Raw genomic sequence first — 24,156 nt, forward strand, 5'->3', positions numbered from 1 at the left:
TAAGCTCTCTTCCCATGCTGATTCCAATGTGATTTTTTTATAGAACTTTTACAGAATTTCCCAGAATATTCACATTCAATGTTTCATTGAACCCTCACTACAACACTGTGAACCAGGGAGCACTGGCTTCATTAGCCCTTTTTATAGATATAAAAACTGAGCTTCATAAAGGTTAAGTGACTTGCCCAAGATAACAAGGGACAGACCTGGGCAGATTGAATAGGATGTTCCATTAGCCCCTGAGAAGTGTTTCTAGAAACTTGTGGGCCTTCGTCATACAAGTGCACCCCAAATAAGATCCTGACCCCATGTTACTTTTTGTTTGTTTGTTTGTTTGTTTTTACCCAAGCACCGGCCTCCTTCCCCTGCCTGACTGGAGGAGATCAGGGCAGAAAATGGCTTCTTCCCTGGGAGAGCTTGAGCTGATGGTATTGGTGGAGGTTGGGAGGGGCAGGTGCAGGTCTTTCTTGAGAGAGAGGTCAAATTGGCAGCTGTTTGACTCTCACCTCTCTGTGTGCATGTACACGCAATATAACAGAACCACACAATCACATAATCATGCACAAAATTACACAATGTACAGCATACCAGGCACTCACTCTCATACACCTAAAGTCACCTTTAGTTTTTCTGTACTTTGAAAAAAATAGTTGTTTTTTTCTTTTCTTTTCTTTTCTTTTTTTTTAAATCAAGAAGGATAATACTTGAGGAACTTGAGTTGTTCCACTGATTCCCATCCAGGAAGTCTTTAAATTTTCAAGTACTGAGTCTCAGTCTGCTTCAATACGTACCAGACTCTGTGTCAGGCATGTGGGATACAAAAGCGCCAAATTGTACCTTGCATAGGGTTGAGGAGCTAGACTCCATTGCTTCCCGCTCTTTTATAAAACCCTAATTTCTTCTCTCCCCACCTCTAAGAAGGAGCCCTCATTCTAAACTTTGGTCTCAATACCTAACGTCAGGCACCCATCCTGACCCCTAAACCTGTATTCTCAACCCTTAGTTTTCATTCCTCACATAGACTCTTCTGTTCTTAACCTTTTCCCTGCATCCTTCACACTGGGCCCATATCTGTATCCTTTGCCCTCCTCCTTAATATATAGTTTCCGTCTCTATCTTGGTTTTTGGTACTCAGGCCTCATCACCAATATTCAGCCTCCTCAGTCCTTTATTCCCTTATTCTGTCCCCATCCCTGGCCTTTGGGTCTCCATCCCTAACACTGAAAACCCCACCTGTGAGGAAATGCCTTGAGGTAAGAGGACACTCAAAGTGTCTGGAGACCCTCTGAGAGGTAGGCAAGTCCTATGGGCCCAATGGAGCATCAGATAGTAAAGGAGGGCTTGGATAAGACTGGCTCTTAATGCCCCTAAGGAATGGATCAACTAAAAGGGCTAAGAACCAGTAAGCCCAAACCAATGGAGATTTCCATGAAGACCGGAGACATCTATACCATAATGAGGGTTTTTTTTTATATTAAACATCTCCAAATGATTTTATTTTGACCCTTATTTTTTCTATGATGTCTAGCAGTAAAAATTCTCACAAGTAAAAAAGGAAAAAGAAAAAGGTCGCATGTGTATTTTAGAGATACCAGGGTAAGATCCAAGTTGAAAACTCTATTTTCAAGTGATCAGGAGTAGAGAGTGACCCAGGTGCAAAAGTGGGTGGTGACAACCAACAACTGAAGGTCTCAGGGGAGAGAATCCTCTTCCTTCCCCCTACCCCACCCCAGATGGACCAGGGAGCAGGCATCTTGGTGTATGGGGACAACAAAGAATAGTATAAAATGCTGGATTTGAATCCCATTTAGTCAGTCAACAAGCATTTAAGTGCTTACTGTGTGCCCAAACCATGCTTCGTGCTGGCTACCTGTGTCACTTTGGCCAGGTGAATTCCCCAGTCTGGGCCTCACTTTCCTTATCTATAAACTGAAAAGGTTGGACTACGTGAATGATCTCTGAGGTTTTCTCTAGTTCTAGGACTCAGTGACATTTAAAGTGAGGAGATTATGACAACAGGACATTAAAAACTATTCAGAAAGCCTGGTTCATGAAAAAAAAGAGCAAAAAGATCTTTGTTTAAATCTCGACTCTGACACTTGCTACTTCTTTGATCTTGGGCAAATTATTTTATTCCTGGCCTAGATTATCTCTGTGGTTCTTTCTAGTGCTGAATTCTAGGATCCCATGAGCAAGGCATTTCCATAGTTGTGGACACTTAGCCCCTACATTTGACATTTATTCCTCAGTCCCAAGCCCCCATCCCCATCCTTGTCCTTTTATGACAAGTTCTCCCTCTTAACAATCATGAGTACTTAACGTCTATCCCACCCACTTAATGTACACACCATGCCCCCATCCCCATTACTTTATTCCTGACATAGAGCCTTTCTAAACTCAACATAGAAGTAAAGACTCCCAGTCATGATAGTGCCTAGCAGAGGATTAGCACACAGTAAACTTTAATTCTTGGCATTCAAGGGACAGATAGGATTCTAGAGCCCTGGAAAGCCATGTGTTTGGGGATGGGAGTTCTTAGCTTCCAGGGTACCCTCCCCTCCACCCCAACCTGAGGATCTTCACTCACCGGCATGGTCTGGCTGCCGTGCAGGGCGTTAATGGCAGCTTGGGCCTCAGCATGGGAGGAATATTTCACAAAGGCACACCCTGGAAGGGATGGAGAGTGATCTGGTGAGAAAATGGAGCTCTGGACCCCATTCAGCCCAATCCCTGACCCAAATGATGGGGAGCTGGAGCAGAAGAAGGCACAGGGAGATACATGTGGAGAGAGCTACAGAGACAAGAAAAGAGATGCTGAGAGAGAAAGAAGCAGAGAGGGAGAGACAGAGGCAGAGGCTAGCTAATATGTCAGCTCCAGACCCATTACCCACTCTGCCACTTGGTGGCTTGGACAAAGGTATTTTTGCCTCTTCTAAATTCTGTTTTCTGTTCTTCAGGAAGCCTTCCCTCACCTACTTCCACCCATGGCTTCAACAGGGAAAACACTTCACAACCCCCCTCCCCCCAGATCGGTCTGGCAGCAGTGAATTCTGCCTGTAGTTTTCCAGATGTGTCCCATCTCTCTCTGCATAGCAGGAACCCCCTAAGGTGGGAGCCCCATCTCCTACCTTTGCTGTTGCCATCTGGCCCCCGGAGGATCGTGCATTCCTCAATGTTTCCGAAGGCCTCAAAGAGCCGGCGGACGTCATCCTCAGATTGCTGCTTGTTGAGCATGCCAACAAAGAGTTTTCTGTCTTCTGGAACAAAATGAGGAGATGCTTACCGGGGTTCCGACTGGGGAGCTCTCTGAGGACCAAGGGGGTCTGACTTAGGAGTCAAGAGGTGTGATGCTAGAGATTCTCAATCTCAGACCACCTGACACAGGTGGAGACCTGTTCTGGGAGAAGGCTAGGACAACTTCATGAAAAAGCAGATGGATGAACTTAGATCACACCGTGGGAAAGTGCTGCTAGGTTTGATCAGAGGTTCCAGATTCTCCTTCTCTCACCCATCACTCCCAGCTCAATGTGCCCTACCAAACCATCTCCTTCACTTTTGCCACACTACTTTTCAAAAGGATTAGCATTCCTTAGTTTCAAACATGATAATACAAGGTAGACCTTCAAGCACACACTTCCACACATCTCTCTCACACACAAATACACATATGCACCCAAGCATGCACGTGTGCGTGCACGAACATGTCCAAGTTTGTGTACAGGCAGATTCACCACCCTCTCACATGGAATATAATTACATTTTCCCCAGGAATCCCAGGCCCAGTGTAGTTTGATGCCTGATCCAGTGATCAAACATAGCCTTCAGAGCAGAGAGGGCTTTATTCCACCTGTGTAAATATACACATACAAGCATATACAAATGCACTCATGCACACTTACCTGCAAATACCCACACAACCATAAGCAAACACATGCAAAAATATGCCCCCATGTACATAGGTCTACAGGTGTACCTCAAAAGGCATAAAGAGCACATACTCAGGTCATGTACCCCAACACATATACACCAACACACAAGGGTACCTGGGACAGAGTCAAACAGGGGCACAAATGGACATATGGGTAGACAAAGGACTCAGGGGCACACTCCCTCTGCAGGGAGTTATTTACTCTTCATCCACTGGGAGCTAGTCCCCGAAGGCAGAACTCATCCCTTGAACACACATATGCCCAAGCACCTGCATGCGTGCTTTCTTTCCCCCATCCATCCATCATGTTAAATACACTGAATTGGCCAGTTCAAAATGAGATGATGGCGGTGATGGAGAAATGCAGACAAGGTGTTTGTTCCTTTTCGTGCTCTCCTGACAAATCCTGCTCAGAACTGCCTTTTTTTCTAGGAAGCCTTCCCTGATTGACCCCTACCCCCTTCATATTTTCCTTTAGCCAATAGGAACTTTTGTATACCTTAGCTTCTAGTCCAACCCTCTCATTTTACAGATGAGAAAACTGGGGTAAAAGATTGTTAAGTAACTTACCCTAGGTCACACAACTAATCAATATCAGAGGACCCCTGTCTGCTGAGCCAATACTCTTTTGTACCAGGCTGTCTCCCCCATCAGGCTGTGGTGCTTATTTTTTTTTTTCTGCCAAAGACAAGATTTATTAAAGATCTGCCATATTGGCCAGACTCTTAAGGTACAGGGAAGGGAGTAAGTAAGCCTCAGGAAACCAAAAAGCACCTGTAGTTTTCCCAGTTCCCTAGTGACAAGAGAATTGACAGAATTGGGCTACACTTTCGGATAGGGTGTCCGTCCTTGTCCTATATGCTGCAGGAAGGTGTATCCAGGTCCATGGCCTCAAACCAAACCAGTGGAAATGATGGGGTCGGGATCTGGACCCCAGAAAGGAAAAACCCTGGACTTTCCCACAAGGCCAAACCTCTGGATTTTGCCTAAGGCTATAATCCCATCAACTGGCCTTTCCTTATTGCCTAAACCAGATCTCCCAATTCTGTAACCCTTAACCTAGCCTAGCCTATTGCTTTACCTCCCTATGGCCCCAGGCCACTTCTCACCCTTAATCCTATGTAGACTCCATTCTCCCTTGCCTCCCTAGATTTCTCCCACAGTCTTTCTGTATATAAGATCTATCCTGTCTCCATCAAGGTACTCAGATTCTTAAGAATCTAGCCAAAAGCTCAGATTCCCCAAGAACGCAGCTAATAGCTCACAAATGTTCAGATTCCTCAAGAGTCTGACCAACATGGTGAATCCTCAATAAACCTTGTTTCTGGCTGAAAGAAGGCCTGGGTCAAACTCACTTGGACAGGACCCGCATGTTGTGATTTTAGGGTTCCAATACCCCTAACCCTCTAGACCTCATTAGAACAAGAGCCTGAGAGTGTCAGACTGGGTGTGAGACAGCTTCGTAATTGTCTGTGTGATGCTTATTTGCCCCACCCTAATGCCTCATAGGCTTGAGGGATAGCTGTTCTCCTCCTTGGGCAGATCATGGGCAGGTATGAAGCCTGCTGCCCTGTTACAGTGGAAGCCCTTACATCCCAGATCTTAGGAGGAATCAAGGATCAAGCCCAGGTTCAGTCTAGAACTGTAGTTTGGCCAGGAGAGAGATACACAGGCCAGCTGTGGACTGTTCAGGAGACATCTATCCCTGGAGCCTTAAAGACTTGTGTCCGATTCTCAAAGCAAGTCCATTCCTAGTTTAGGATCTTCTCTCTTTCTTTTTTTTTTTTTTAAATAGGGAGAATTTATTATTTTTTTATTTTTCATAGGCAATTGGGGTTAAGTGACTTGCCCAAAGTCACACAGCTGGTAAGTGTCAAGTGGCTGGTCTGAGACCGGATTTGAACTCAGGTCCTCCTGACTCCACTCTATCCACTGCACCACCTAGCTGCCCCTCTAGGACCTTCTCTTGCAGGCTTCCTTCAAAATCTGGATTCCTTTCTGGTTTCCCCAGGGTTGGGGTCAGGAAAGGTCTCCTAATGGAGAATAGGAATTTGGAGCTAGGTGTGGCTAGAGGAGAGGGACATGGATGGATAGAAGGAAGGGAATGGCACACACATATTAGGTGGGGGAAGCCTTCTGCCAAGGTGGCCATTAGCATCCTGGTGGTCTGCTGAGCTCCCTTCTTAATCCTCAGATTGGCTTGGCCTCTGAGATATTACCCATCTCAGAACAGCAAAGCTAAGGACAGCTGGGGAAATGGACTGATGCAGGTGATAAGGGCAGGATGGAGGAAGAGAGGGGACAGAAGGAGGGGAAAGAGAGACAGAGAAAGAGAAGAAATAGAGTTAGAGGCAGAAAAAGGGAGATGAGGCAGAAAGGACCAATAAAGAAGAAAGGGAGGAAGGGAGAATGGAAAGACAGAGAGAGGGAGAGAGAGAGAGAGAAAGAGAGAGAGAGAGAGAGAGAGAGGAGCTAAAGGTGGAAGAAAAAAGTCAACATATTTTCTCTCTCAGAAGTGGTGATGACATTTCAGATCAAATTAAACTTGGGCTTTTAAAGACTTCAGTGGAGGATATCGAAAGTGTGTGTGTGTGTGTGTGTGTGTGTGTGTGTGTGTGGCATGGATGTGTACTTCTCCCACCCCCAGGGATCAATGACTTTCCTCTCACCCAATGCCCCAGCCAGCCTTTGGGGCCAGAGCCTTCTTCTATTAAAGTCGCTGATTAAATGGGATTTGCTGGAAGACAAAGAGGTGAAAACCTGCCAATTGCTAATCTCTCGCCCTCCTGCTTAAAAATTCCATTTCCTTCATTGGGAGAAAAAAAAGGAAAGGAAAAAAGGGGAGAGAGAATTCTCTGCCTCTGCCTGATTTAAATTCTGGAGCTGCAGCCTGGTCCCCTTCTCCCTCTCCTGACGTCTGAATATATTCCTTTATTATCATTATTACAGCTTTCTGATTGCATTAAAATTCATCCACACGCTCTTCTCCACATTGCCACTTCTCTTTTGCCAGTTTTTTTTTTTTGCCAACTCTCTGTTCTACCCCACCCTTAACTCCCACCCCTACCCCACCCCCCCTAAACCTGCCTAGTACACTTATAAAGTAACTCCTTCTTGGGAGCACTTCTAAATTTGGGTCAGGGTTGGGCCCTTGAACTCCTGCCCCTGAACTCTTCAAGGGTATGGATCTCAAAGTACTTCTTTCCAGAAGGTTGTTCACAGAAAAATACCTAGCTTCAAGGGGTCCTCCTCTGGGAAGCCTCCCTGGATAATGCTTATACAATTCTGATGATTGCTCTCCTTGGGATCCCTAGTGTGATCACTTGGCACTCTGCATGCACTGTTTGTAGACTGTTCTGTAAGATTTCCTATGTCTCGTGATAGAAGTCTCTTGCATATGGGAGTTGAGGGCTCTCTAAGGCTGGGGACTTGTCTTCCTCAGAGGTTTAAGGGGGGATGGAGATTAAGGCCAAGGATGGCTAGGGGGCCAAGCAAACTGTCTCTGGCTGGTCTGGTCTATTGATGAACATTAGGAATGGACACAGCCTTGGGGATAAGGAGATAGAAAAGCTTTGGAGCTGGAGGAAGAGGATCGTAGCAGCCAGGACCTCTCCTCACTCATAACCAAGAACCCAAGATGGACAACCTTCATATTCCCTCTGTTCAACACAGTGCCTCTTCAGCTCATACTGCTAGAGTCACCAACCACATGCATGCATTGGGATGAATGCTGCCAGTAAAACCAAAGTTTGGGATTTGAACTCCATCCTGGCCAATCAGTTTCTTGCCCACTAAAACTCTATTCCTTGGGCTCAGAGAAAATCTCTAAAATATTGGTTATTGACTGACCCACTTAACCCTGGGTATAATATAACCCTTTAACCCCACTGGCTATCTCACAGATCTTGGGCACTGGTCATGAGGGGGACAGTTCAGTATAGTACATCCCCACACCTGGAAATTCAGTTTAAAGTCCACATCGCACTGATAGGGGTCAGGCATCATGACCTTACATCAAAGATGCCACATGTTAATTCAGTGCAAACATGGGCAGAGGGGAATTGATGATGCTAGCCTCTTATCTTTGATATCTTCATTTACATATATGCTGGCTTCCTCAGCATAGGTCAAGAAGACATCAAAGGAACAGCTACCACTGCCCCAAATCACCTTGTTTCAATTGAACTTATCAAATTACAGAATCTCAAAGTTGTAAGAGATTTCAGGGGCCACCCGATCCAACCTGCGACTGGACTAGAAGTTCCTCTACCAGGTACCTGGCAGGTGGTCATCCAGCCTTTACTCAAAAAGTTCCGGGGAGAGGGAAATCTGTGGCTTTCTGAGGCAGCTCATTCTACGTCTGGAAAGCTGTGTTTGTTAGGACATTTTTCATTACTTCAAGCCTAAATTAACTTCTTTGAAACTTTCTCCCTATTGTTGCTGGAGCAATGGGACCATGCTTTCCTGCTTCCTGAGGCCAAACAATACAAGTCTATTCCTTCTGCCACATGGTGACCCTTGAAAGCAGTTATAGTAGGGGCAGGTAGGTGGCACAGTGGATAAAGACCAGGCCCTGGAGTCAGGAAGACCTGAGTTCAAATCCAGCCTTAGACACTTACTAGCTGTGTGACCCTAGATAAGTCATATAATCCCAATTGCCTCGGGGAAAAAAAAGCATCTATCATGTCCTTCCTAGATCTTCTGACCTCCAGACTAAACATTCTCAGTTCCTTCAGCTGGTGCTCACATGGCAGATCTCAGGGCCCTTCACGATCCTTGTTGACCACACCTATATCTACTTAGCTTCCTAAAATGGGATGCCCAGAACTGATCACAATGTACCTTACATGGTGTGAGAAGAGCAGAGTAGAGGGAACATCACCTCCCTAGGCCTGAACCCTGTATGTCTTTTCAAGCAGCCTAAAATCATGCCTTTTTGGCTCTTGTATTGCACTGTTGATTCATATGGGGATTGATGTCTGCTTCAATGCCCAGAACTTCCATTTAGCCATGCCTCCCTCATCTAGTACTTATGACATTGATGTTTTGGACCCAAGTGTAAGATTTTACATTTATCCCTATTAAATGTCATCTTAATATAGAGTCAGCCCAAAGTTGCAGCCTGTCAAGTCTTTTTAGATTCTGATTCTATTACCTAGGGTGTTAGCTGTCCTTTCCAGCTTTTTTGTTACCTGCAAATTTGATAAGCAAGTTAGCTGTACATTAATTTAAATAGCTGGTAAAAATGTTAATTAGCACAGATCCCTGGGGTACTTTACTAGAGACCTCCTTCCAAGGTGATATTGAACTGTTAATGACTACATTTCTGCTCCAGATATTCTATCCTGAATGTATCTAACGGTACTACTGTCTAGATCATGTCTCTCTAGTTTGTTTACAAGAACATGAAAGACTTTGTGAAATGCTGGGCTAACATCTGCATAAACTATATTTAGCAGCATTTCCCTGATCTGCCCATCAAAAGAAGGAAATGGTGTTAGTCTGGTACAACCTATTCTCAGTGAATTGAATGTGTCCAAGACAGAGCCCATCGCCTTTCCCTGCCATCTTTGTTGAGGTTTCTGGTTCTGTTGAGGTTATCACCATCTTTACAGACACTCAGGTTTGCAGGCTTGGAACAGTCCTCAGCTTCTCCCTCTCCCTTTTCCCTCTCATCCAATTAGCTGCTGAGTCTTGTCAGGTCTATCTCCTCAGTATGTTCCATATACTGTCCCTTTCTGTCTATACAATGACCAAGGGGCTATTTCTAAAGCCAGTGATATGCTGGAGCCAGCATAGCATACTGGATCATTCAAGATCATACTGGATCACAAAAGCCAGTTGTTAAATTTTTGGTCTGAGCACTTACAACTCAGAAATTGGCAAATGCTACAAATCAGAGTTAATTTATTATTTTGTTGATTTTTCCAGATTTAAGGAAGTGATAGAAAAAAAAAGTTAATGCAGATTAAATTTAAAAGTGTGCTGTGTGTACATATTTGGGGAGAGAGAGTCAGTTGTTAAACATCTACAAGCACTCCCTTGCCTAAAGCACAGGTTTGACCATGTCACTCCCTTGTGCAAGTAGCTTAGTGGCTCCCTACAGTCTGTTAGAATAAAATAGGAACTCCTCTTGGGCTTTTAAAGCCCTTCACAACCTACTCTAGGCTCAATGAACATCTCTTTCATACCCTTGATGTCCTAGCCAAACTGGCTTATTATCTACTCTTCCTCCATGTTTTTCTGTCTCCTGACTCTATACCCTTGTATAGGCTATCTCCTAATATTTGGGATATTCTTCCTCCTCACCTCTGTCTCACAGAATTCCTTAGCTTCCTTCAAAGCTTAGTTTATGCCACCTCCTTCAGGAAGCCTATCCTGATTTCCTCAGTTGCTAATACCTTCCTCCCTTACCCCATATGAAATTCCTTTGTATATACTTTGTATTTACTTAGTGCTTTATGCAAGTTGTTTTTCTCAATAGAATGTAAGCTTCTTGAGGGTAAGGACTGTTTCATTTTTGTATCCTTTGGGCCTAGCTGGTGTTCAACACATGGAAGGCATTTCATGAATGCTTATTGAATTAAATTGATGCTATGCTGCATCTTCATACTCACTCCTTCCTTTTCTAGATGTTCGTTAAGTGTCCTTTAGAAATACAGTCAAGAATTTTACCACAAATAAAAGTCAGGCTCACTGGCCTATAGTTTTCAGGCCCCATTCTTTTGCTCTTTGAAAATCTGGAAAATATTTGTCCTTATTGAGTCCTGTGGCCTACCTCCCCACTCCCTAGTTTTTCAAAGATCAGTGACAGTGGCTGAGAACTTATATTTAGGTTGATATGAGAAACTTGGATCCTTGCATTCCTAAAATACTAGTGCCTAGAAGTTTGTCTGGAGCACATTCTTATAGCTCATAAATGTTCATATTTTTCTTTTTTACTTTTAAGAGGACGTGGAATGCGTATCCTATGGTGACATGAATCCAAACAGCTTGTCTGAGATCTTTATGGAATACAGGTTTATAGGATAAGCTTTGCCTTGGCCTAAACCTTTCTAAAACTCACATTTGCCAATCCTTTAGTATCCTGACAGGCAAATTTTTTGGACTTGGTGACTTGAACTTACCTATGGCAGGCAGGTGCTCCCTTATTATGGAATGCCAGAGCCTATATGTGCCTGTATGTGCTACAGAGGGGGTCAGGGGATCATTTGGGAGAAGCATTGGGCCCTTTACACTTGTGGGGACACATTAGAGAGATTATCTACCTGGGACTTTTGTTATTGGATACCCTTGTTTTCAAGCTATTTTCCCTCTTGTTTTAGACTGCAATTATATATTTGTGTGGTTTTTTGTATTTTCTTAAAAGTCAGGTCAGTTTCATTTTCATAATTTTTGATTGTTGGAATGTTCAAGTGTTAATATCCATTATATTACTGAAATCTTTACAAGAATTTATATTTAGGTTGAAAAGAGAAGTTTGGATTCTTGCATCTCCGAAATACTAGTGCCTAGAAGTTTGTTTAGAGCACACTCTTATAACTCATAAATGTTCATATTTTTCTTTTTTACTTTTAAGACGACATAGAATGCTTGTCTTATGATGACATGAGTCCAAACAGCTTGTCTGAGATCTTTATGGACTACAGATTTATGGGATAAGCTTTGCCTCTTGGCCTAAAAAATTCTAATCATTAACCCTAAATGTGTTTAATCCTTTTTTTGAGAGGCCTAAGACTCTATGAAGTTTTTCTGAGTTTTTTTTTCTTTAAGTTGGCCTACTTATCCAAGTGAAGACTGTTAGAAACTCCATTTGGATTGCCCTTACAGTGGCAGGGACCCATTGAGGGAAATTTAAGTGCCCATTGATCTAGAGACCCAGAGAAAATCTGGCTGTACCTCCAAGGGAATGTTTGTGATAGTGTAAAGGCAGAACCAAAATCACTTGTTCCCACTCCCCCCACCAAGTATAACAGATCTGTTTATCAGGTGAGAGCATATCTCAATTGTTCACTAGATTTGAACAAGGTCTGAATACCTCCCTCGGTGAAACAGAAATTTTGTATAGATTAGTTAAAGAATTTGGTCACACCCTGTGGCATCTGTATAAAATTATCCAGATAGTTGGAAGCAAGACCAAGGTTTTCTCCTGCTTCCCCTTCCCTCCCAGTCTTTCCCCTTCCCCCTCCCCCAGGCAGCTCTTTCTCAGGGGTATGCTGCCAAGCAATGGATTACCAAACTCTGGTTCCCACTAGCTGAGCAGTTAAGATGTGTTCTCACCTGATAAATGTATCAGGGCTACATGGGGTGGGGTGATTTTGACCCCATCTTGTGTTTCTGTACTTGATGGTGTAAAGATCATTGTCCAAGGTAAGCAAACTAAGAGTTGAGTTTGATTCAACAAAATGTATCAAGTGACTGCTATGCTACGTCCTGGAGGCAGAAAAAAAAAAGAAGACACAGACCCTGTCTTCAAGGAGTTTATAATCCAATAGGAGATTAAGTCATATTCATGAGTATGCTATGCCAGATTAAAATATGACAAGGACAAGGTGCCATAAGAAGTTTGAGAAAGCAGGGCATCAGGGAACACTTTCCAGGTGGTATCTGACCAGGGCCTTGAAAGGAGAGGCTTTCAATGGGTGGATATAAGGAGGAGGTATGTTCTAAGCATGGGGGATGGCCTATATGAATGCAAGGAGGTAGACAGTGAAAGTCATGACAAAATGAGGGAGAAGTTAAAAGTGACTCTAAAGTTGTGTACTTGGTTGACTGGAAGGATATCTCATCAATAGAAATAGGGAAGGTTGGATGAGGTTTGGTTTGGGCAGATTGAGTTTGAGATGTCAATAGGATGTACAGGTTGAGATATCCAGTGACAATATTGGTTTGGACCTCAAGACTATGTTTAATCAGTCATCTGCAGAAAGATGATAACTGAATCTACTCAAAGTTATGTGATTATCAAGAGAAAAAATGTAGAAAGAGCAAAGAGGGTCCAAGATAGAGCTTTAGGGGGACGCCCACTTTAATGTGTGGGAGAAACATCCAGCAAAGGAAATGGAAGGACTGGTCAGAGAGGTAAGAAAAGCTGAGGCAAGAACAAAGATCAAGCATAGGCCAAAGCAGGAGGTGGGGTGGAGATAATAGTGCTAATGCTACAGAGAGGTCATGGATAATAACTTTGAAAAGGCCAGTTTAAAGGGAGTTTAGTAGCACTCAGATTTCATCGGTTAGACTCTACTTCATTTTGATGTCTGACTGGAAGGGTCATTTGATATTTAAATATGTGGAGTAGAAGATAGATTACTTTGAATCTTAAAAAGTACAATATAAATGTGAGCTAGTAGTAGTAAACAGTAGTAGTGGTAGTAGTAGTAGTCATCAGAAGACCAGAGCTCTGGCACAGGGGTTGCTTCTGATTTGTTGTGTATTTTGGGTGAGTTACTTAGCTCCTGGGCCTCAGCTTTATCATCTATAAAATGAACATCTGTGCTACCCATCTCAGGAGGAATTTTGTGAGATCACACAAATTAATGGATGTGAAAGTATACTGAAGAACTATAAAGTGCCATACATATGTAAGATATTATTTATTATGATGATGAGTATTAATAATCATAGTATTAATAATCCCATAAATTTTTCTTTTTAAGAGTGAGTTTTCCTTGTCAGTGGCAGCTGATTGGCTACCACCCTTTCAAAAGCCTCACCATTGATTTATGGGCCAGGGTACATACACTTTGGAAGAGGAAACTGTAAGAAAAACTTCCTAATACTTTGACTCTAGAGCTATCCAAAAGTGTAATGATCTGCATTCCCCTAGTAGGAAGTTTACAAGTGGAGGCTTGTCAATGGTATTATTGAAAGGATTCTTGATAGAGGACAGGTCTGAGTTGACTGATGATCTCTGAGGTCCGTCCAACTCAGATAACATTTTTTTCATCTAACTGAGAGTTTGGGTGAATTGGTTTCCAGTCAAAGGTGATCCCCTCCCACCTCTGACTTTGGCTCTGACTGCCTGGGGAAAGAGGGTCCATTTTACAGAAGAGGAAATTGAGAATTATTTTGTGAAGTGTGTCTTTGGCACCTTTGCTCCTGTGCACCCCACCTTTTTTATTTCTTTTCTCTCAGATTTTCCAAAGCCTCTCCTCTTGTTTCTTCACAGGTATAGAGTGCTTATACTATCTTTTTCTTTCTTGTCATAGAGGAAATCTGTCTAATTAATTAATTCACAAAGAGAGGTCGATCTAATACGCTCACCTTCCTAGCAGGAGTTACCTGTAAAATAGCGAGAGAGAGAGAGAGCGCATTGCTAGATCCCAAGAAAGGCAATACTAATGGTGGAATTTCAGGCATTGTGGCAGATTTGGTGTAGGCAGAAATATTTTTGGCCAGGAGCTTTCCATGGCCTTTAACATCACACCATGTAGGGAGCATCTGTCTGGCTGGACTGTGGGCTTAGACAAGCCTTGGGGTTGGAAAAGGGAGTGGGGAGCTGCGGGTGGGCAGCAGCAATGCCAGTCGGTTTGCCAAATGCTGGCGCCCCAGCTCTAATGCTCAATTTCGGGTTTAATTTTCAAAATTTGATTCGCTCATTACCATGGGCATTAAACAATATTTCCTGTTTAAGTATGAATGGGCTGCTCCGCCTGATGGGGACGAGTGCTCAGATGGTTAATGCCTTTTATAGCTGCAATAGACTTTTACTGTTCTCTCCCCTCCAGCTGCTATGCTTTCAGGGAGAGGGGGAGGCAAGGGTGAGGTCCAAGGAGGAGGAGAGAGAACAAGAAGTCTGGGGAGCAAAGGGGAACCTGAGAGCAGGGGAAATCCAGGCTGGAGGTGATCAGAGGAAATGGTTTTGGTTGTTTTTTTGTTTGTTTGTTTGTTTTTGTTTTTTTAGCCCTGTGGGATTTGGAGACCTGAAGAGCCCTAAGGAGAGCAGGGAATCAGGCCCAATGGGGGCTTAACCTGGGAGGGGAATGAAGCTAAGGGAACAAAGTGATTGGCTACTTCTTGAGGGGCAGATGATGCTCAGGGATGGCTGATGATCTGGAGAAAGAGGATAGAGAAACTGGACTCCTCAGAGAGTCTCAGTAGAGAAAGCCACAAATGATGGATGAATGGGGTAGATTCAGAGATTGCACAGAGGTTTCTAGACTTCAGGAAAGAGCTGGATCTACGAATTTTTGCTTCTAGGGCAAGGGACATGACTTACAGGGAGACAGCTGTTGTGGACAGAGTGCTGAGCCTAGAGTCAGGAAGACCTGAATTGAAATCCTGCCTCAGATACATACTAGCTAAATGTCACTTAACCCCTGTCTGGTCAGGTCACTTAACCCCTGTCTGCCTCAGTTTCTCCTACTGTAAAATGAGGATCACAACATCACCTACTTCCCAAGGTTATTGTGAGGATCAAACGAGATTATATTTGTAAAGCACTTAGCACAGTGCTTGGCATATAGTAGGAGCTTAATAAATGTATTTTTTCCCTCTTCTGTCCTTGTATGTGTGTGTGGGTAGGTAACGGATACTGGGAGGCTGCCAGCCTTGGGGATGGGGCTGAGAAGTAACTGAAGAGATCACCCAGGGTTCATTCCATCCTTAAGGTATGTATAGGGGAGGGACAGCTAGGCAGTACAGTGGATAGAGCACTGGTCCTGGAGTCAGGAGGACCTGAGTTCAAATTCAGTCTCAGATACTTGATACTTACTAACTGTGTGACCCCGGGTAATCCCATTTCCTAGCCAAAAAAACAAAAAAAATAGGTATATGTAGGGAAGAAAGAGTACACAGGACACTGAAAACTTTCTATACTCCTAAAGGACTACAAGTGTTATCAATACCTTCTAGATTTTGGCACTTTGGGGCAACATCCCAGTCACCCCCACCTTGGTTACAGCTGAGATGGGATTTCTGAGTTGGACACAGCTGGACTTTGTCTTATTCTCTGGTCCTTTGATACATTGTGGGATGGAGTCTGGGGGCTTAATCTTTTCTCACACTGGAATTGTGGGGGCTTCTATTGTGTCAGCTGATAGAAGCACTCTGGGACAGAAACACAGGGGAAAGGGGATTCCATTCCTTAAGGATAGAGCACAGGGCACAGCCCTGAACCACTGGAAGTCAGCAATAATAGGGAAAACTGAGAGCCTGAGGTATGTCTTTGGGGAGCCCTTTCTGCTCCTGTCAGGAAGGGTCTGCTAAGGCACCCTGGGCTGTGATATTCAAGAACAGTTAATTCACTGAAATGAAGTGAAAGACAGACATTATAAAGCTCAAATGGAACCAGCATTTGGATTTTCTTCTTTTTGAGATTATTTGCTTTTGACTATTAAAAAAAAAATCCACCATTGCGATTATCAGTGTTGCTGTTCCCATCCACCAGCCCAGATAACTGAGAAGTAACTAGACTATTCTTTCCTATCTTTTCTTCAGTAGGAAAAAAAGAGAGAGGAAGGCAGGTACAACTTCACCCCCAATCTTTGGCTTTGTTCCTCTTTTGCTATTGGAAGGTCTGCCTTTCCTCAGGGGGCACTAGGTACTTAGGATTCCCATTATCCCAAGTGTAGGATGAGAAGTTTGGGGGTAATAGCAAGGTGTGTGGGGAAGAAAAAACTGACAAATTGAGCTAGGGTAGAATCCTGATTAGGATGCACCCTTGTCTAGGTGTGGAGGCAGGGGTGTGTGTGTGTGTGTGTGTGTGTGTGTGTGTGTGTGTGTTGAAATTTACACAAACAGCCTCTGAAAGTCTAGGACCCCTATTAATTCTCTGTCTAGGGGATCATTTGCTATGCCGGAAATATCTTCTCCCTTCTAAGGCTGGGGAAAATGAAGAGGTCACTGGCTCCATATGGTTGAAGGAGACCCCCACAGCAATGATTTGAAGTGAAATTTACTTGTAGTGATCCAGCACCCCTTCATCTCTCTGTGGTAGCTCCATCCTTACATCAAGCATCCTGCTCTTTGAAGACATTCTGACGTCAGTCATTTACACTTCAGTATAATCTCGATTATAAGAATATCTTGTCAAGTCCTGTAGACTGCTTTATGCATTCCCCTAAGTCGACAGCAAGCCCACCTCAGAGCCAGGAAGACCTGGGTTCAAAAGTCCTATTTCTGACTCGTCCTGACTGTTCCGTGTGTGGCAGGTCTTTTAACCCTCCCATGCCTGGGGCTCTAGGCTGCAGAGTCATTGCTGAACTGCATTGGTAGATTGGGGAGGTTCCTCACTGGGAGTTCCATACACCAAAGACGCCACAGGTCCAGTGTAGAAGAGCACAAATGTAGGTCACTGCATTTGTTCAGCTGGGGAGGTTTGTACTTTGGCCTGATTTCTCACTGGGGAATGATGGGCTGTGTCTCATGACAAGCATTTTCAGCACTGAGGAGTGATTGGGAAAGAGATTTTCAGGGAGGAGGGGAGGGCTTTCTGAAAGCATTAAAAAAATCACACCAGAGAATGTGGCTGTCTCCTCAACCTTCCCTAAGGTCTGGCTGAGGGTGCTTAAAACATTGGAGCAGGAAGGAAACTGTAGGATCGTCTAGTCTAAATTCCCCCATGAAGTCAAATGACTGACCCACAGTTACCTAGTAGGGGACTGTGGGGTAAAAGGTTGTCAGGAGAACCAGGATTTTAACCTGGGTCTTCAGACTCCAGATAATAATAACTGGCATTTATATAGTACTTTAGAGTGTACAAAGTGCTTTACTTGTGTTCTGTCCTTTGAGTTTCACAACATTCCTATGAAGCAGGTACTACAGCTATTACATTAGTCCCATTTTACAGATAAGAAATCAGATTCAGAGAGGTTAATTCTGACATAGCTAGTAAGGGTCAGAGGTAGGGTTTGAACGCAGGGCTCCAAACTCTAAGCTTGTGCATTGTCCATTATACCACATTGCTTAGGTCCTCCTGGTGAAGCCAATGGACATTAGGGCTGGGGCTGGAGCCTGAGAAGGAAGGGATAGGCTCTTGATGAGGTGGAGGCTGTGTGAATCAGGGACAAGGACTGCACCACACCTGCCTGGGTAGGCTACACAGAGGGGGCTCAGGGAGTAATTATTCCCTGGGACAGATCTAGTAAAGGCTGTTTGTCTTAATTAAGGGAATGGCCTATTGCATAACTCACAGCATGGGGCAGTCTGCAGGAATTGACAAGGTGTCCTCATAAATCCCTGCAAGCCATAATAATATTGCAGCAAGCAAGGCCACTAGGTAGCCTAGGTCAGTGCATCGTAGTGGGGAAGGAAGGGGATAGAAAAAATGTCAGGGTGCGAGGAGGGGAGACTTAGATAGGAAACAAAGAGGGATAAAAGGAGGGGGCCGGGAGAGAGGGAAAGAGAGACAGAGACAGAAGAGAGAGAGAGAAAGAAAGAGGCAGAGAAGGAGTCAGGGAGAGAATCACAAAGAGAGGCAATTGCAGAGACAATGAGAGAGACAGAAAGAAACAGAGATAAGGAGAGAGGGAGAGGGAGAGATAGAGAGAGAGATAGAGAGAGAGAGGGAGAGGGAGAGGGAGAGGGAGAGGGAGAGGGAGAGGGAGAGAGAGAGAGAGAGAGGTACAGGATGTCATCCAGCAAGCCCAGCTGGGCCATCCCTGAAAGGTCAGTTCATGGGCCTCGGGTCGCTTCTGCTCCTCATTCTCCATCTGTGCTCCAGCATCAAGCTCATCATTTCTATTAACAGGATCATAGATTTAGAGGTGGAAGGCACCTCAGAAGCCACCAAGTCCATTCTCCTTATTTTACAGATGAGGAAAATGAGGCCCAAGGAGGTTAAGTGACCTGAGGTCATACAACTGAGAACTGCCGAGGCAGAGTTTAAATTCTGATCTGGCACCCCACCTAGCTGCCCCACTAAGAAATGAGTTTGTCCTCATCCCTGTATGTGCCCCCAGTTCTCAGCCCTGCTCTGAGCTAAATGGTTGGGGAGACAGCTCTCTGGTTAGGATATGAAATCCACACACCTGAAACAAGGAGAGAAGCATAGAGCTGGGTGTAAGATCAGCTACCAGCCTCAAGTGTCAGAGAACACAGAAAAGGGGGATTGATACGGCCTGGGGTAATCAGGAACAGTTTCTTGAAGAAGGTGCAGGGCCATCTCCAGTCTTCCTGATCTATATCTAGCCACTGGACCCAGATGGCTTCAGAGGAGAAAGCAAGGCTAGTGACTTTGCATAGTCTCCCTCACGTAAAGCCAGTTCACCTTCATGTCATGGCATCACCTCCCTGATGCCATGGTCCTCTTTGAGAACGAAGGACAAACAACAACAACTTGAAGAAGGTAGGATTTGAACCTGTGGCTTTGAAGGATGGATAGGCATAACAAGAAAAGAGTTACAGGAGCAGGAATGAGAAGGGAAGAGAGAGAAATATTTGTTGGCATGAATGAAATTGCTCTGGTAGGCTAAGAATCCTAAGCACATAAAATCTTAAGCAAAGTCCCTTTACTGCTCTGAGCCTCAGTTTCCTCATCTGTAAAATGAAAGGGTTAGACTACATTCTAGGGTCTCTTGCAGAGCTAACAACCTATGAACCTGTGATCTGAGGTGTTTACCTACCTCCCACCTCTGTCTTAGAAAAACAATCTTCAGTCTCAGTTTGGACAAAAACTTTGTGCTTAGGTGAATGAGAGTGTCTGTTACCCTCCAGCCAACCCACTCATAATTCCTCTTTCTGTCCTGGGCCAGATCCCAGTACTGGAAAGGAGCTGCTCTTCCCTCAGAAGAGAGATGATGAGGATTTTAACTCATTATCTCCAAGAGCCAGAGAAGGCCAGCTGGGTTGTGGCTGAGCCACGAGTAAAGACTATTAAGGTCCAACCTAGGGAGGAACTCCTCTCCCTGTTCCCCCACTTTCACTTGTATTTAAATGATTAATTATCCTAATTCATATAGTATTTTAATGTTTATGAAGACTTTTTCCTGACAATCCTGGGAGCTAAGTTGGGCAAGAATCATTAAGTCCATTTTACAGATGAGGAAATTGAGACTTAGTGACTTGCAGGGGTGGGGAACCTGAGGCCTCAGAGCCACATGTGGCCTTCTAGGTCCTTGGGTGCAGCCTTTTGACTGAGCCCAAATTTTACAGAACAAATCCTTTTATTAAGTGATTTTTTCTGTGAAGTTTGGATTCAGTCAAAGGGCGGAACTTAAGGACCTAGAGCTCCACATGTGGCCTTGAGGCCACAGGCTCCCCACCCTGCTCTAGGTCATACATTCAGTAAGTGGGGGAACTGGAACACAAACCTTCCCCTTCTTATTCCAAGTACAGTGCACCTTTGGCTACCTGACTCTGCCTCTCACTATACTGGGTCCCCTTGGGATCAGAGTTGCATTATCCTAGGATTTAAAGTATCTTTCCTTTGTCTCTGGTAATATGTCAGCTAATTAAGGGATGAAGGTTTAAGGTAGGTTTTTTTAAACTGATATTTTGTCTCATGGACCCCTTTGGCAGTCTGATGAAACCTATGGATACTTTCTCAGAATAATGTTTTTAAATATTTAGGACAAATACTCAATTTCAGTTGGAGTTAGTGAAAAGAAAGGTTTTTTTTTCTTTGTCATCCAAGTTCTATCCACAGACCACTTTGGGGATCTGTGGACTCCAGCTTAAGCACCCTGTATTTTAGGTATGACTTTTCTTAGGAACATTTTCACTTTAGCTGAGACCTTCAATGCCTTGATCCGAAGGAATGGTTTAATCTTAGGCACTGTAATAGGTGAAGAGGTTGGGGGAAGGACTAGGGACAGGAAAGGGCCATTTGGTGCCTTCATGTCACATCAAGAAGTCAGCTTCTCCTCCTGTGCAAGGCCAGTCTCCCCCAGGCAGACTCCAGGAAGATGGACTCCTGAGTCTCAGGGCTGGCTCAGGTTTGAAGTCACTTGATATTGTCTAGATATTTACTTAGGGATTTCTAAAAAGAATGAAGTTCCCTTTCCAGACCAAATACTTTTACTTTGCAAGTAGAATTTCTTCTCTCAGGGAATGGGAGGAGGCAACAGGTGTAGTAGAAAAAGGGTTGGGCACTCGGAAGACCTGGATTCAAATCCTACCTCTAACACTTATTAGCTGTGTGACAGTGAACAAGTCATGTAACCTCTTTGAACCTCAGTTTCCTCACCTATAAAAATGGTCCCTGTACTGTCTATCTCACAGTGGTATTGTAAGAAAAGCACTATGTATACATTTGAAAAGTGCTATAGAAATGCTTATCATCATCATCATTTTAAACCAAACTTGTGATTTCATTCAATTAGAGGCTCCCAATGGGAAACTCCTTCTCCCAATCAATGTAGAGCTGCACTTTGGCTGCAGCTTATTGTCTTCGAGAGTTGCCTGGGCACCAAGAGATGTTAAGTGACTTTCAAGGTTCATGCAGCCAGTCTGCAGCAGGGTGAGAATTAAACCCAGGTCATCCTGCCTCAATGGCCAGCGGTCTATTCACGCTGCTCTACTAACACATCACAATTATAATAAGTACAGTATCTGACAAATAGCAGGCAGTTAATAAATACTTCTTTATTCATTCATATATTGCATAATAACATAATAGACATGCTATTATTATTGATTGAATGTTTTACTTTTTCACGGTACCAGCTTTTCTCATTGATCAGCCATAGTGAGAAATCAGCTCTCATCTCTCTGGGAAGTCAGGGGACCACAAATGAGGGAGAATGGGCTGGTGCCAGAGGGGGCATTTCTGGGAGTCCCTGCCCTGAGGGTCCTCTTGTGGGAAGGTGTGGAGAGCCTGAAGCTCCTGCACATGGTAGCTCCTGGGCCTGTTCTGATCCTACCGAGCTGAATTGGTGTAAGGCGGAGAGAGAATGGGAGGGGGTAGAAGTACAGGAGTTAGTGGCTGCTAATCACCCTTATAATTTGGTTTGCTTCTGATCACTCGGTTGCCCAATGGCCAGGTAAAGGGCCTTGGTGGTCACAGCTTCCAGGCAGCCACCTTCTGGCACTGGGGAGGGAAGGTGTGAGGCATGCCAATGTGCTCTAATGTTAGGTTTATACAAGCATTTGCATTAAGGAGGAAATGGGAAGATTGCACTGTTTACATACATTATGTCAACTGACTTAATATGTGGGCTCATACATCTTTTTCATTCTGATCCTGGCTTGTCATCTTCCAGGTGAGCACATGCAGGGGGCCTCAAAGAATGGGGACCAAGGGAGCGGAGGCCCCAAAGGCGATTGAGAGAAACCTCAATGCCTGCTCTTATCCTGTGCATAAGTGAGTAGTCAATAAAGAGTCAGCCAGCAAACCTATACTGCATACCTACTGTGTTTTTAGGCCCATTCTTACTCATGTTGGGAGAGACAGAAGAAGACCCACTTTGTGCCTTCTGAAAGTGTATACTCCTAGTCTAATTAGGGAGGCAAGCCTTATAAACACAAAACTACACAATAGAAGACATAGTGTGACACTAAGACACAACCACGTATCAGCACAGTGCCTGGTATATAATAAGTTTATAAACTATGCTTGCTGACTGATTGATTAAATCCAAGATTGCGCAGCTCGGGTTAAGTGCTGCAGTAGGTCAGAGAAAGGAGGGATCAATGTGATTTGGAGCGGTCAGAGAGGGTTTAATGGAGGCAGTAGGAAATGGGCAGCCACTTGAAGGGTGTCTAGGATTTCTCTAGGCAGTAAGGAGATAGAAAGGCATTCCAGGCAAGAAAAAAAATGGCCAGAGCAAAAGCACAAAGCTGGGAGTGACTATTACCTTTCTGAGGGTAGTGAGGAGATTAGTCTCACCAGAAAAGGAGAGTATGCACAGGGATGTGTCCTAGAGGGCTGAGGAATCAATTGATTTCTGGTTGATGGTATGTCCTAGCCCAGATGGCGTTATACACGTGTTCCTAATGTCAGCCAGCCTCCTCCTTCAGGAAGCCTTCTCAGGTGGCTCTCAAGAAGGATGATCCCAAGAATCCTCTCGTACCTTGCCTCAGAAGTGCCTTGACAGTGAAGTCAATTTATTAGCACATTAGTCACCAAGGAAAGTTGCTCACTTTTGCAAAAACTCATCTCTTTTCACAGCAATATTCTCCTCATATTGATAGATTTGGCTAAGACACATTGAACATAACCATCTCAGTAGATTCAGAATTACAGGTGACCCTAAGGTCAATGGAAAGACACAAGGCAGGGGTAAGGAGTCTGCAGCACATTACCAATGATTTCCATATAACAAGTGGTGAAAGTCATTATTAAGGACACATTCCATAGCCAGAGAGAAGGACAACAGCTGGACAGCCTGAATATCCCCAGCAATGGTAAAAGACTTCATGGAGAGTTTCCAGGGCATTAAACAGAGCAGGGAGTCTTAACCTTTGGTGTGAATCATGGATCTTTAGGCAGCCTAAGCTTATGGACCCCTTCTCAGAATGATATCCTTAAATGCATCAAATAAAATACAAAGGATTACAAAGGAAACCAATTATATTGAATATTTGTTCTCTCTCTAAAGACAAATTCATGGACCCTATAAAGAATGCTTAGGGCAAACACACCATCTATGATGCAATCACAGGAGGACCTCCTGACAGAGAGAAGATAGACTCAGAATACAGGTTAAGACATATTTTGAGGGGACACGGCTAATGCAGAAATTTGCTTTGCTTGACTATAGATGTTTGTAACAGGAGTTTTATTTTTCTTACTTTCAATTGGGGGAAGAACATGGGCTAGAGAGAAGGCAAAACTTTGTTTGAAAAAAATTCAATTTAATTAAAAAAAAAAGAATTAATGGGAGGACAAGGATAAGAATCACCAAGAATGAGACAGCCTAGGTAAATAGTGATCTGCACTTGGCAGAGGGATCAATGAGATCTTGGATCTATCAAAGTATTAAAATAATGCAATTACTCTGTCCTCACTATGGCTGGGAAGAAAGGGAGAGGGGAGAGGGGAGAGGGGGAGAGACACACAGACAACGAGAGAGACAGAGCCAGTGAGAGGAGAGAGAGAGAGAGACAGAGAAGAGAGAAACAGAGAGGCTGAGAGACAGAGACAGGGATAAAGGAAAGAAATGGTGGGGGGCGGTGGAGTGGAGAGGACCAGGGACAAGACCCAGAGAGATGGAGGCTTCAGATGATAAAAGCCTTTTTGGTTGGAAAGAAGAACTGAAAGAGACATCAAACCAGATCAAAGGGCTGCCTGGAAGAGTGTGTGTGTGTGTGTGTGTGTGTGTGTGTGTGTGTGTGTGTGTGTGTGTGTG

General features: G+C 44.1%; 1 protein-coding gene across 28 annotated transcripts in view; it reads right to left on the reverse strand.

Moving 5' to 3' along the window:
- Positions 1 to 24,156, reverse strand: part of CELF4 (CUGBP Elav-like family member 4) — a 566,727-nt gene that overhangs the window by 40,332 nt on the left and 502,239 nt on the right. For 16 of the 28 annotated variants that reach the window (XM_027868819.1, XM_027868808.1, XM_027868815.1 and 13 more), the window contains 2 exons: positions 3,129 to 3,254; positions 2,588 to 2,667 (listed from right to left, as the gene is read on the reverse strand). In XM_027868819.1, coding sequence (XP_027724620.1) covers positions 2,588 to 2,667; positions 3,129 to 3,254 — 206 coding nt within the window. Of the gene's footprint in view, positions 1 to 2,587; positions 2,668 to 3,128; positions 3,258 to 24,156 lie in introns of all 28 variants that reach the window. The other 12 variants (XM_027868806.1, XM_027868814.1, XM_027868805.1 and 9 more) reach the window with 1 other exon arrangement.

This window comes from Vombatus ursinus, unplaced genomic scaffold (assembly GCF_900497805.2).
Source record: "Vombatus ursinus unplaced genomic scaffold, bare-nosed wombat genome assembly UNPS02014791.1, whole genome shotgun sequence".
Lineage (NCBI taxonomy): Eukaryota > Metazoa > Chordata > Mammalia > Diprotodontia > Vombatidae > Vombatus > Vombatus ursinus.